The sequence below is a fragment of the Spermophilus citellus genome (assembly GCF_964194105.1).
Source record: "Spermophilus citellus genome assembly, chromosome: 8".
Lineage (NCBI taxonomy): Eukaryota > Metazoa > Chordata > Mammalia > Rodentia > Sciuridae > Spermophilus > Spermophilus citellus.
The window spans coordinates 122,121,413-122,135,565 of NC_138189.1; the positions used below are offsets into that span (position 1 = coordinate 122,121,413).

A 14,153-nucleotide genomic window follows, 5' to 3' on the forward strand; every position below is an offset into this window, starting at 1 on the left:
ATCCCATATCTCTTGGATGTTCTGCTCATGGTTTCTTAACTGTCTTGCTGAGTTGTCTATGTTCTTTTCAAGTTGAAATACTTTGTCTTCATTGTCTGATGTTCTATCTTCTAAGTGTTCTACTCTGTTGGTAGTATTCTCAATTGAGTTTTTAAGTTGGTTTATTGCTTCCTGCCTTTCTAGGATTTCTGTTGTTTGTTTTTTATAACTTCTATCGCCCTGTATAGTTGATCTTTTGCTTCCTGGATTTGTTTGTGTATTTCATTGTTGAAGAGATCTTTCTTTGTCTGATTTTGCTGTCTAATGTCTTCCTTGAGACTCCAGATCATCTGAAGCATGTATCTCCTGAATTCTTTATCTGACATTCCATCTGCTGCAGAAATTACCTCTTCTAACGTTGAGTTGACCTGCATTGCTTGTGGTCCTTTCTTTCCTTGTCTCTTCATACTGTCGCGTTTCTTTCTGCTTACTGAGACTGTTGTGTTGTTGAATTTTCCCCCTATATATTTGTATTACTCTTGTATAGTTGCAAAGTCTCCTGCGCAGGCGCGGGCAGGTGCTCTGCTCCTCCTCCAATTGGGGCGCTGTGCCTACCACATCGGCAGGCCGCTGGGCCTGTTCTGCTGGTTGGTAGCAGGTGCGCCTACCTTGCAGGCGCGTGGGGCGTCTCTGCCACTCCCAGGTTGCTGGGCCTGACCTGCTGGTGGGTTGCAGGTCCAGCTACCTTGCAGGCACGGGGGAAGGGCGCACACCTATTTGTATTTAGACAGTTACGCGAAATGGAGGACGTAATGCTTGGGATGAAAGTTGGGGGGAAGGGGAAGGTAGGTGCTCTTGAAAAGAAAGAAGGAGAGGGAGATAGATAGCATAGAGGAGAATGGAAAGAGCCGTAAAACTTGGAAGCGGAGGGAGAGAGGGCAAAGGGAGAGAAAAAGTTAAAATGAAATAGGAAATAAAATTAGGTCTTAGAGATCCATTTTCTTCTCTTCCCATAGGCAAAGCTGTGCCCTCCGGGCTGAGTTTTGCCCTCAATGTGTCAACAGCAATCCCTGTAAGGCGGTTCCTGGGAGTCTCTCAATCCTGTTGGTCCAGAGCCGTTTCACTTCTACGGCCCCTCCTCCCCTTCCTCCTGCCAGCCAGCCAGGTCCTGCTCACCGGAGGCAGTTCACCAAGGATTTGGTTACACTTTCAGCCCCACCGAGTGCTCTATTTCCCTAACTACTGAGCACTCTCGTTGTCATTCATCTAAGCCCCAGTGCTGTGGAGCTGTAGTCTGGGAGTCAACTGTTTGATTTTTCCGTACCCCTTTGGTGGGCACACCTTCGGAGTCTGGCAGCTAAGACCATTGGTGTCGCTGCTGGTGGTAATAGGAGTTGGGGGTCTAGGATCCCCTCTACTTCCCTCAGCCCCTTCAGGCACAACCACACTGCTGGCGTTAGGAGGAGTTGGGGGTCTGGAGTGTCCTCTGTTTTCCTCCGCCCCTAGCATCACTCCCTCTCAGTTCGCGGTTGGAGGATTTGGGGGTGGGGAGTCTTCTCTGCTTCCCTCTGCCCCTACAGTCACGCCCTCGTCATTGGCAGTAGGGGGAGTTGGGGGTCGAGAGTCCTTTGGCCCTTAGGGTCACGCCCACGGAGAGATTTTGAAGTTTCCCGGTTGTTTGTATCTGATGTGGGTGGGAGTCACACACCTGCTAAAGTAGATTCCTCTGGGAAGGAATCTCTTTGGCCGAACTTTGTGACTTCCCCTCTCTGCTATGGCGGGCCCCTGGCTCCTTGCCGGAGTGTCTGAAGGGAGGGGTGGAACTGGCTTTTCTCTGGTCTGACACAATCTCTGGTTTTAGTTCCCAGTTCGCTATTTCATAAAGGGTTGGTTATATTCCCTTCACGCTGTCTGGGGGGGGGGGAGCCGTTCACCGGGTGGGCGGGGCTATCTGCTGGGCCAGGCGGGGACACTTCTCGCTGCACCAGGCTGCCGGTAGAGCTGGGCAGCTGCGGCCGCGTGGCTAAGATCCGGGCGGGTGGAGTGGCCGTTTGCTGAGCGAGAGCAGGGCCTCTCGGGACGGCGAGGTGGCGGGCGCCGTCTGCGGGTTTGGGCGGGCCGCGCCGCTCGGGGCCTCCGGCCGCTTTCTGAAGCGGCTGGTGGCTGCGGGGCTGGACCTCCGCGCCCGCGTGGCCGGCCAAGATCCACTTGTCTGGGACAAACTGACACTTCTAATAAACCTACCAGTTCCCGGCAGGTCCCCTCTTCACGGAATTTTGCTAGAAGTTCCTCAGTAGGTAGACTGCCGCTGTTCCAAAGGGTCTTTCTGATCCCGTTAATGTGGAGACATTGGAATCGCTGCTTCCTCGCCGGCGGCCATGTTGGATCCCTTAATATGTTTTTTTAAGAGATGGGGTCGTTTTATGTTGCCCAGGCTAGTCTCCAACTCAGGGGCTCAAGTGATCCTCCTGCTTTGGCCTACCACTATGTATACTACCAAACCCTGTTTCTATCCTTTCATATCTATATGAATACAATATACAAAATATACTTTTATAAATATAAAGCACAGAACACAAAAAAATTTTGAACAAATATGAGAACACAAAAAATGAAATATCAGAATGGTAGAATTTGTGTGAATTTTGTTGTGACATTAATGACTTATTTGATATTGATAAATTATTGTCATCATGTAAGAAAAATAACCAATTTTCTTTTGTTACTATAAGATAACAGTTGTCTGTTCACTTGGCAATGACTCGGAATTTCTGAGTGCATGTTTTAAGAAACAACTGCTTAGCCAGTCCTGGTGGTGCATGCCTGTAATCCCAGTGGTTCAGGATGCTGAGACAGGAGGATCAAGAGTTCAAAGCCTGCCTCAGCTATTTCGTGAGGCTCTAAGCAACTCTGTAAGACTCTGTCTCTAAATAAAATATAAAAAGGGCTGGCGATGTGGCTCAGTGGTTAAGCACCCCTGGGTTCAATCCCAGTACCAAAACAAAACAACAACAACAAAAGAAACAGTTTCTTTACTGGGCATGGTGGTACATGCCTATAATCCTAGTGACTTGGGAGGCTCAGACAGGAGGATTTCAAATTCAAGGCCAGCCTCAGCAAAAATGGGCTAGGGATATAGCTCAGTGGTAATGCATCTCTGGGTTCAGTCCCCAATATTAAACAAATCCCCAAAGCCCAGTTTCTTTATCTCTACTGAAGGACTTGCTGAACCCTAATACCTCAGATGATTCTGATGTAGCCACTTAAATTGCTATATAGGAGGACTCCTGAAATAGGTATAACTTACAAACTTTGCCATTTGCTTTCTCAGCAAGAAGTAATGAGAAGCATGAAGATCTACTGGAGCAAACTAGACAAAGTCCTAGTTTAAAAAGTGGTAGAAAGGGGTATAAACTATCCATAAACATACATTTACTGAGACCTAATTATGTACCTGGCATGGTGCCAGGCATTAGATCATTTCATCTCTGTCCTCATGAAGCTTATGATCTAGTTGCGAAATCAGATAATAAAGCACAGATATGTAGTTAATTAGAATGTGAATTTGTGTTTTGCTCTAATTGGAAAGCAATGTACTTTTTTCTTGTCTTTTCCAATGAACCTTATAGGTGAGAACTCTATAAACTAATGGTTTTTCTTCCTCAGATTCAAAAACACAAATTGTGAAAATGTGAAAACCATTCAGCTGTACATTTTGAATGAGAAAGGCAACCAGTTTTATATCTACCAAAGGACTTGATGGTTAAAATCAGGTCAAAGTCTATCATTGTTCACCTACTGATAATAATATAAATGATTCTTATCCATAGGAATGAAAATTGTGGAGGTGGCAATGCAGGTGACTGATGACCTATATACACTTGTATGTGTTTTGAATTTTCATTGAACCGGTAGTGATATCTTATTGAGTGCCTTATCAACTGAATGAAGTAAAAATTTTGAAATGTATTTTTTTTTGTATATTTGCATGAATTATTGTATCTATTTAAAAATTATTCTTTTTTTAAAAGGAATCACTTTGTTTTTTAAATATTTTTTTTAGTTGTTGATGGACTTTTATTTTATTTATATGTGGTGCTGAGAATTGAACTCAGTGCCTCATACATGCAAGGTAAGCACTCTACCGCTGAGCTACAACCCCAGCCCTAAAAAGTTATTCTTAATTGTTGTATCTACTTGCATAAATCATGTGTAGCTCAAATTGCTTTTATATTTTTAAACAAATATTCCATACTAATAATTATATTCTAAAACCCACATAATTATGTGTAGTTGGAGCAAGACCTAAATTACTGAGTTTGGGTGTGCTCTCTTTTTTTGTCAATTTGGTAGCCATGTTACTATTACCTTTGGTGCACCATCCTTTTGTATTCCCACATCGTTAGTGGCAATTCCTTTTACACTACCATCCTCATGGAAAAGGATCTAAAATGACAAAAACAAATTTGTTATCACTTCAGGATTCATACTAACCTTGAAAAGGAAGAGTAAACAGCCTTTGATTTCTTAGAATGTGAACATGTTCTCTAGATTATAGAAACACAGGCTTTGAAATGTTAAGGCAAAAAAGAGACATGCTTTTGAGGTACTCTCTTCTGGAGTACAAAAGAACATGAGTCATACTGATGGAAATAACAGCAATGCCATAAGCCTGATGAGGAAGAAAAGGAGGAGGCAAAAAGAGGTTAGTAAAATAAACTGATAATATTAAAAAAGAGACTCTCTTCAGATATAAAATCATATGTAAAGAATCTGAAATGAGAGGCTAATAACATGGATAGAGAAAGAAACTTTGAAGAAAGCCTAACTTCAATGAATTGGGACCCCCCAAAACAAAAGGAGGATAAAAACTTCCCAGTGGTGATTATAGTTTATTTTCAGATCAAGAAGGAGGGAGGAAGATAGATCGAAAGTGTAATTTTGCAAATGAGAAACAGTATCACTCTATAATCCTTATATTGGTTCCATTACACATTTTGTACTTTTCTCTCCAAAGAGCATTTTTCTTCAGAGAGGAAACAAACGACAGATTATAAAGAAACGAGAGTAGAAAGGCAAAACAAGGGTTAATAGGAATGGATATGGGAAAAAATGAACTGAAGTCTAGTTTAGGGTATCAAAACAAAACTGGAAAATAGATCAATCTTCTGTTGGCAACAATCATTAAAGAACTGAGGAAAAGATATGGGGGGGAAATAGAGGAAAAGAGGAGAAAGACAAGACATTCTCAGTGTGTGCATATAATCAAAAAGTGAAAATCAGGTTCTACAAATCACCTACCTGTGATTTTGACACTGATCCCAATCAAGAATGTCTAATAAGGAGAAATGTAAATCCCACACTGGGGTCCAAAAAACCAAATGCATATGTATCAGCTGGGAAAACAAATTTGTAACAACATGTATAACAGGGATCTGTGTTTTATTTGACTTATATACTGTAATGGTCAAAACAAATTTTTAAAATCTGAATTTTTCTCAGTACCAAAGAAAACTGTCCCATCCCTCACTTTTCTTTCAGCATTTCTTCTAGCCAAGCTCTAACTGCAAATGCTTAATCTGTCCCAGATATATGGGAGTCTTTTAAAAAATCTAAATAAACACAATGATAGTTTTACATTCCAAGGATGTCTCCTTAGGGCTTTGGAGTTGTCACTCTGAAATGTGAACATCAAGAAGGATGCCATCAGGTCTTTTTGTCTCTGGGAGTTTGGGTTGCCTGAGTCCAAGTAATGTGCTGCTTATCAAAAGAACACAACTTTTATTCTTCCTTTCAATAATGACAATTATTATATATTTTGTAACAGATTGTATCTAGTTTGCTGCTTTAGAAGGAAGAGACTTCTTGACATTCTTTGCAGTCTTGGTTTAATGTTCATTCAATAATAAAGCTATTTCTTTTATTTTAAACAATTTGTGGAGAGGATTCTTCTGGGTTGGCAGAAGATTTTAATAATTTTCCCAATAACACATAATGAGGATCAACAGTTTGATGTAGTTGCCAAGAAAATTACTTTCAGGGAACAGAAGTTTCTAGTATGAAGAAGATAACAGTCCTGTTCTATATTAGACTTGAAGTAATTTATTCTGGGTGAAGTATAAAGGGGGATAAAATGATATGAAGTCAATTATTAAGGGGATAAAAAGGAACATGTTCTGAAGACAGCAACGAGAATACTCAAGGAACTCAAATTATATCATGTGATGACTGAAAAGAATATTTAGTCTTGGAAAGAAAAAACTCCATAGTAAAGGTGAGCCAGGAGACAGCAAGGCCTAAATATAATTGGAAAGTTGTCCTCGAAAGGGTATATGTATTTGTTCTGTATAGCATAAAATAGTATTTTCTGTTCAATATAAGGGAGAGGTTACTGTTAGTCTACACACCCAGAAGAGTATTTTTCATTCCTTATGGTGTTTAATCAGAAATTGGAAAATCACTTAATGAGAGTACAATACAAGGAATTCAAGTACTTTCAGATTTGATCTTTTTAAGGTTCCTCAATCTTATAATTGTTAATTCCTATGCCATTTCTAAAATATATCTTCACCTCTGTAAAATTATTGGTTTATTTACAGAAGAAAAAGAAATTGTTTCCTACAAACATTAAAAACAAGACTATACAAACCTCGGCAGCAGCATACCCTGGATACACTTCAACACCAAGGGCCTCTGCTTGTTCTCCCATCCAACTCACTAAATGTCCCAAGCGTACAATGTAATTGCCATGATTGTTCATTGGAAGACCTACAAATACATGCTTAATTTGTAAATCTGACTTTTTTGGTAATAAACATTTTAAAAATATACTTTTTAATTTAATACTTAAAATATACTTTTTAATTCTAATCAACTTGTACTTCTGCATATATGTATACGTTATCTTGATGGTCATAATTTCAATACTTTTTATAATTTTGATTTAATTTAGTTCTAATTTACTAAATTAAAAACATTAAATTAAAAATTCCTGGTTGGCTTCCAAGGCTATCATGATTTTTCCAGACTGGAAGTCAAAAGAACTGGGTTTTACTCCTGCTTTCCCACCAGTTAGTTGTATATCTTTGGCTAAATATTTCAAACCTCTGAATATCGGTTTTCTCATCTGCAAAGGAAGGAATTTCTCTAAATGAAATGTACTTCCTTTCAGGTGTGGAATTTCACTGTTCTAGAACTATTTTCTACCTGGAAGAATTGGCACAGGAATTCTGTATTTCTCTGTTAAAATCCCAAATCTGTCTTCTGTTACAGGAGTGTTAAGTGGAGCCTAGAAACAAAAGAAAGAAAACTTTTTAGTTTTAATTTGTAAGGGCAAAAAACCCCAACAAAAACAAAACAACAAACCCCACAAAAAACCAACTACCTTTTGAATTTAGTTGACACAATATGGAAAGGGAATCCTCTCCCTCATCTTCCTTTCAGGCTTTCCTTTGAAAATCTTTTAACTGCAAATCCTTTTTCTGTCTTTTTGAGTGGATGGGCATCTTTTTAAAAACCAAATAAGTCTCTTTCCAGTTTTGCATCCCAGAAACCCCTTTCTTGGGGGTCTGGGAAACATCTTTGCAATGTGAACATTATGTTTCCCTGTCCCTATAGGAGTTTGGCCTAGATGCTTGACTCCAAGTTGAAATTTCTTGCTTTTTGAAAAAAAAAAATTAGAAAAGTTTTATTTTTCCTTTGGATAAAAGCAATTAACATACATACAATGAATTTCATCTCCAAATATGTATGTGTTTGTGTGTATGTACATACATGTGTGTATGCGTATGTATCAAAGCAATAAAGGGGTCTGACACAAAAAATGTTTTCTATCAGAACTGATATCATACTGATAATAATTCAATGATATTTCTGCTATAATATTGACCAAATATTTAATTGAGCAAAATTACTTTTATTTTCAAGAGTACAATCTTTTGTAAAGGAGAGCAAAATGAAATTTACTCCATATAAAAAGAATACAGATGATATTTATACACTTTTTTGATTTTTGTTTTGTTTTTGTGTTGCTGGGGATCAAACCCAGGGCCTCATACATGCTAGTTAAGTGTTCTACCACTAACTTACATCCCCAGCCCAATATTTATAAACTTTTTTGTCCTTCAGCCAGAGTATTAAAAGACACTGAATATCTAACCCTAGAACAGGATAGGCATTAAAAAACTGAGACTGTAAGATTTTAATAAAGTTCACAGAAATTTTATTTGAAAGAAGTAAAACTAGCTCTTGGTCCTCTGCATATCACACCTGTAGCTTTTTTTGGTGAGTCATGAGAGGACACAGCAACTAATTTCTTTAGAAAATTACATTATCCTCTTTGGCTTTAGATATAACATTGTTCTAGAAAATTTTATATAATGCTTTAAGAACAATAATACAAATATCTATAGAAACAAGTTAAAAAATAAAAATAAAAAAGCACAAATACTCATGGATCTTTCCCAAATCATGCCTTCCCATAAGTCCAGTACATAAATATAATATGTAGAAGGCATTATATAAAAATAAGAGTAAAAAATCTTTTTTTTTTTTGGTACTGGGGATTGAACTCAGGGGCACTCAACCACTGAGCCACATCCCCAGCCCTATTTTGTATTTTATTTAGAGACAAGAGTCTCACTGAGTTGCTTAGCGCCTCACTTTTGCTGAGGCTGGCTTTGAACTCGTGATCCTCCTGCCTCAGCCTCCCAAGCTGCTGGGATTATAGGTGTGCACCACAGCGCCCAGTGAGCCAATATATTATAATTCTAATAAGAGCTAACATGTTTGCAATTTTCAAATTTAAACATCTATACATATGTATACAATTACCCCCTAAAAGAATTACATGATAAGGGTTCTTCTATTCCAGTAATTTGGAAAAAGAGATACAGTATAGACTCTATAAAAGAAGCAATTTTTCATACCCCCCTTTCCTTCCAGTCTGGGAAGAGTTCCTGAAAAGCACGCGGATCAAGGCAAGCCCCTGAGAGGGTATGAGCGCCTATCTGAGCAGCTTTCTCCACTAGACACACACGGATGTCCTTTTCATGTTCAGCAGCCAACTGCTTTAAACGAATAGCTGCAGAGAGCCCTGCAGGGCCGGCACCAACTATTACCACATCCGCTTCTTCTGCAAATCTTTCCATATTCACTCCTGTTAAAAATAAATAAAATTAATATTAATTAATTTTAATATTAAGATTAATATGACCTAATAATCACAAGAAATTACATCCTGGTATACAAACCACCTGCTATGCTTTAGTGTTACTTATAGAAATTCCCTCTGTTTTGCATAAAGATACTACATATATTATTGTATAAGTTTGATGCTCTCTTAGGTTCTATCCCAGCGCATATCTTATGTTAGCTTCCATAAAGCAACTTTTGACTTTGAGATTATCATAAATTTATTAAATATTTACTTATCTATGTAGTAATATATAACACACTTGGTAAAGCCATAAAATATTATTAGATGATTTTAAATTATCATGAAAAATAAAATATTCCTCTCCACAAAATGATATAAAGTATCTAGAAAAGTTTCAACAATTTTACACAAATTATTACTTACCTTCCCATCGCTTGTCTTTATCCCGGGGATAAATAGTATAGTGGGTAGTGATTTGAGGTACAACAGAAGTTGAAGACCATCTTGTAGCACAGAGAGGTAGATAATTTTTCTTAATTTTTAAGGCATGAAAGCAATGATAGGCTGTATAAAAATTATGAACATTATTTTATTTTTTAAAATTAGTTCTCGTTAGGAGTAAACTGAAAAAACATAAGCTGAATGACTTTTTTTTTTTTTTATCATTATTGTTTGTTTTGGTACTGGGGATTGAACCCAGGGGTAACTAAACCACATCTCCAAACTTTTTTTTTCAACGTTTTTATTTTGAGACAGATACTCCCTAAGTTGTTCAGGGGCTTGCTAAATTGCTGAGGCTGGCCTTGAACTTGCAATTCCCCTGTCTCAGCCTCCAGAGCCACTGTTGGGATTCCAGGCATGTGAAACTGAGCCCTGCTTGAATGGCTTCTTAAAAAATGATTCAAATGTGAGCAGATTCTATTCTTTCTTAGATAGGCAATTCAGTTAGCATTTGGTCACAAAGTTTGTGAATTTTAGATATTTAAAAACTATCTAATAAATAAGAGAAGGGACAGAATAATGAACTAATAAAAAGAGTTCAGAAGTAGAATACACAAAAGGATGTGGTATATGATAAAGATGCTATTCCAAATCATGAGGAGATAGTCACTTATTAGAGGTACAAAAACAGATGAAAGCCATTTGGAAAAATGTATATCCTATTCCTTATGCCAAATAAATTCCCTTTCAACAAAGATTTTGACAGAAATATCACAGTATAAAAAACTGAGATATGCCCATAAAATCTTTAATTTTCCTCCCTTTGAATGTGAGCTGGACTTATAGCATAGTTTCTAGCAAGAAAAAATACTAAAAGAGAAAAATATCACCTTTACAGTAGAGAAATATGACTTTAACCAAGTGATCAAGTTTAAATATCACCAGCAAGACCTATTGGTATCATACATCAATATGCTGCAATGAAAAGGATTCTTCACTTCTATAAAATACACGCTCAAAATCTTTAATCTCTTTGTAATCAAGATAAATCACAAGACATTCTACAAAATACCTGACAAATATACATAAAAGTCTCAAGGTCATGAAAGATAAGAATTAATATAGGAACTGTCACAATTAAGTAGACCAAATAAAAGCAAGGTGGTACTCTGGACTGAATACTGGAACAGAAAAAGGAAATCTGAATAAAGTTTGTAGTTAATTAGTAGTATTTCATTAATGTTAATGTCTCAGTTTTGATAATTATTCTATGGTTATGTAAGACATTAAGCTTAGCAAAGGGTATATGGGAACTCTGTATTATCTTAGCAACTCATCTAAGTTAAAAATTATTTTGAAATAAAAAGTTAAAAGATTATGGTAGTATAAAAATTAACTCAAAAAGAAGTTCAAAGACTGAAATATAAGAGTTAAAACTATAAAATATTGGTGTAAATCATTGATATGACAACCAAAAGCACAAACAAAAGAAAAAAATAATTAAAATGCATTTCACCAAAATGAAAAACTTTTGTGCTTCTAAGGATACCATTAGAAAGTGAAAAGTGGCCTGGGGTTGTGGCTGTGGTAGAGCACTTGCCTAGCATGTGTGAGGCACTAGATTTGATCTTCAGCACCACATTAAAAAAAAATAAATAAAGTTATTATGCCCATCTACATCTAAAAATATTTTTTTAAAAAAGAAAATGAAAAGATAATCCATACAAGGGAAAGCATAATTGTAAATCATATATGTGATAAGAGACTTGTATCTAGAATATCTTCAGTCTATACAAAGAAATCTTATATCTAATAACAAAAAGACACATAAACCAATTAAAAAGTGGGCAAAGGATTTGAATAGATGTTTTCCCAAAGAAACACATTAAAAGATGCTCAACATCATTGAACATAGGGAAATGCAAATCAAAACCACGAAATACCACTTTACATCCACTAGGATGGTTATATTCAAGAAGACAGTACTGGCAAGGATGTGGAAATATTGAAAACCTCACATACTGCTAGTGGGAATATAAAATGGTACAACTTTTTGGGAAACAGGTTAAACAGGGTTTTCAAAGATAAATGAAAACATGTCCACACAAAAACTTGTACATAAATGTTTATAGCCACAAAGTGGAAAAAACCCAAATGTAAACTAGTAAATGGATAGTGATGTACTCATACAATTAAATAATACTCAGCAATAAAAACGAAAAATTGATAGTACTGATAGATGCTACAACATGGATAATCCTTGTGAATAACATTGCAAAATGGAAGAAGCCAACCACAAAAATACAAAAGTGAAGTCTATCTCATCAGTATTTGAATTTATTAATAGCAATGATGTTTTTAGCAAGTTACTTCTCCTTATCCATTTACTATAAGGTTTATAGTCAATCTATGAAGGATCTAGAATATATCTTATACAAAGCAAGTTTTAAATACCTATTTGTTAACTGGATAGGTGCCTTTCTAGTTAACAACTGTTATAGAGAAGCCTGCAAATCTCTGTTTAATTTCTGGTATAATAACAATAAGGCCTTTCCTAACTTTCAAAGTGTCACTACTATGAAGCATCTATCTACAAATGAATAAACTTCTAAAAATGTGTTGTAAACAGTAAATAGCAAAGATGAACAAAATAATTGGATTTGGACTGTATAATTTACTCTTTTGTGGACATACTGATGGCTAAGAATTTTATCCTTTCATCACTTTATGAGATATATGAGGCAGCTACAATCCCCATTTACAGAAGATACAAATAAATTCAAATGCAATCTCAATTTTAACAGTCTGTCAAGTTATGAGACTATTAATCAACTTGAAATTATCTCTGAAGTCACTGAATTTGAGGCTGTGGTAAAATTGTTTTCTTTCTTTCCAATTAACTGAAGATGACATGTTTGAATAAAGATCAGCCTGGCAAACGCTAATTAATTTTTATTTAGTACCCAATTGCAAGGTGAATGTATCCTCCCCACCTCCATGTACTGGGGATTAAAATCAAGGGTGTTCTACTACCAAGCTACATCCCCAGTCCTGATTTCTTCCAGGGGATCTTAAAAAAAAAAAAAAAAGTCACAGCCTTTTCTGAAAACAAATGAGACCTCTTACTTTAGAGATTTCAACAGTTAGGCACTGTGAATTTGGGTTAAGAAGTGAAGTCACAAAGTCCACTGAACCCATAACACCATCATATCACTCACACTGATTTGGACACTGCAGAACACTGGAGTTCCAACTCTTTGCTCACACTAGTGCTAACACCAGGTTAGGAAAATGGCAATGAGTAAGTATTTAAAGAAAAAAGAGTTACTGGGCTAAGACTGAATGCACCTAAATTAGGCTGTAGAGTAGATAGCATCTGACATTACCAATGGTCAACAAAACAAAGAATATCCATGCATTAGGTGCACAACAGATTCATGGGTAACAGAAACTTTATAAGCGGACCAAATTTAACAAAATTCTACTTTCATGAAATTTAACATGAACATCTTGAATTTTAAACATTTATTCTTGTTTAAGGATTATTTTATAACCAAAACTTCGTTTAAAATATATAGCAAGTTTTAACTTGGAATTTAAGGTCTTCTAAACTTTGTTTGAATTTAAAAAATACATATTGTTTTAAAGTAAAACTTTATAAAAACGTGTAACAGCGTCAAGGTGCACCCATAACGATAAGCCTCTAGTTAATTTTAGATAATGCAGAAAAATTCCTAACTCCAGATATAATTTGTGACTTGGGCAGCATATGAATGTTAATCACGATGTGACAAATCAGACTTCAAATTCTTAAGACTGGACTAGGATCACTGTAAGACGAGTCAGGTCAGGACCAAGAAGAAAAACTGTACAAATATTATTTTTTCCCACTCTTAACAAGGCAACATATAGCACCTGAGCTTTGGGATGTGCATTAGGACCAAGATTTAGGAACACTCAATTCAGAAGTCCACTGAGGGGGCCGTGTTGACAACTTTCCTCTGCCCATGACCTTTAACCTAGTTATGAATTCTCCCAATTGTGGCAACCCCAAGGGGAGGAAGCCAGGGTCCATTTCCAGAGGCAGACAGCGTCCACCTCTGCCCCAGTCTAGCCTGAGAAAACAGACGAGAGGTGGGACGGGAGGGGTGTCTACAGCCCCGAGGCGTGGGCTAGTCTGTTTCGCCCAAACTCCTTCACCTTCCTTCACTGGTCCCCACCAGGAGTTCCCTCTCACCCGGGCAGGACAGCTTGGCTAGCCGCACCAACATGTTCAAAATAATCAGGACTTTCTCTGTCGGACACCACGGAAGAACTTGTCTGAGACTCGCGGAGGGCGCTGGACCTCTATGCCACGGGGGGCGCCATCACCTGCCAGGTTACACCTACTCTCCGGCTAAAGTTTGCCTTTCGGATCCACCGACCGCCCTTGCTTCGCGGCGTACCCGCCTCCCTCCCTGTCTGCGCGGGCGCCACGCATGACGCGACAGCAAAAACAGGTTTCCGGGTCAAGTAGCAAAAGAGAAAGAGACTTCAAGTCCCAGGAGCCCTGCGGCTTCAGGTTGAGGATTGAGCC

The 14,153-nt window shown here is 37.5% G+C and overlaps 1 protein-coding gene across 1 annotated transcript in view; it reads right to left on the reverse strand.

Annotated features, from left to right (window-relative positions):
* The window catches only part of ETFDH (electron transfer flavoprotein dehydrogenase), a 32,354-nt gene extending 18,317 nt beyond the window's left edge, over positions 1–14,037 (reverse strand). Inside the window, exons 1-6 of the mRNA XM_081303810.1 lie at positions 13,815–14,037; positions 9,560–9,700; positions 8,907–9,136; positions 7,186–7,267; positions 6,629–6,747; positions 4,348–4,425 (exon numbers count right to left, since the gene is read on the reverse strand). Of these exons, the coding sequence (XP_081159936.1) occupies positions 4,348–4,425; positions 6,629–6,747; positions 7,186–7,267; positions 8,907–9,136; positions 9,560–9,700; positions 13,815–13,848 (684 nt within the window). The 5' untranslated portion in view covers positions 13,849–14,037. The remainder of the gene's footprint in view (positions 1–4,347; positions 4,426–6,628; positions 6,748–7,185; positions 7,268–8,906; positions 9,137–9,559; positions 9,701–13,814) is intronic.
* Between the last annotated feature and the right edge of the window lie 116 nt (positions 14,038–14,153).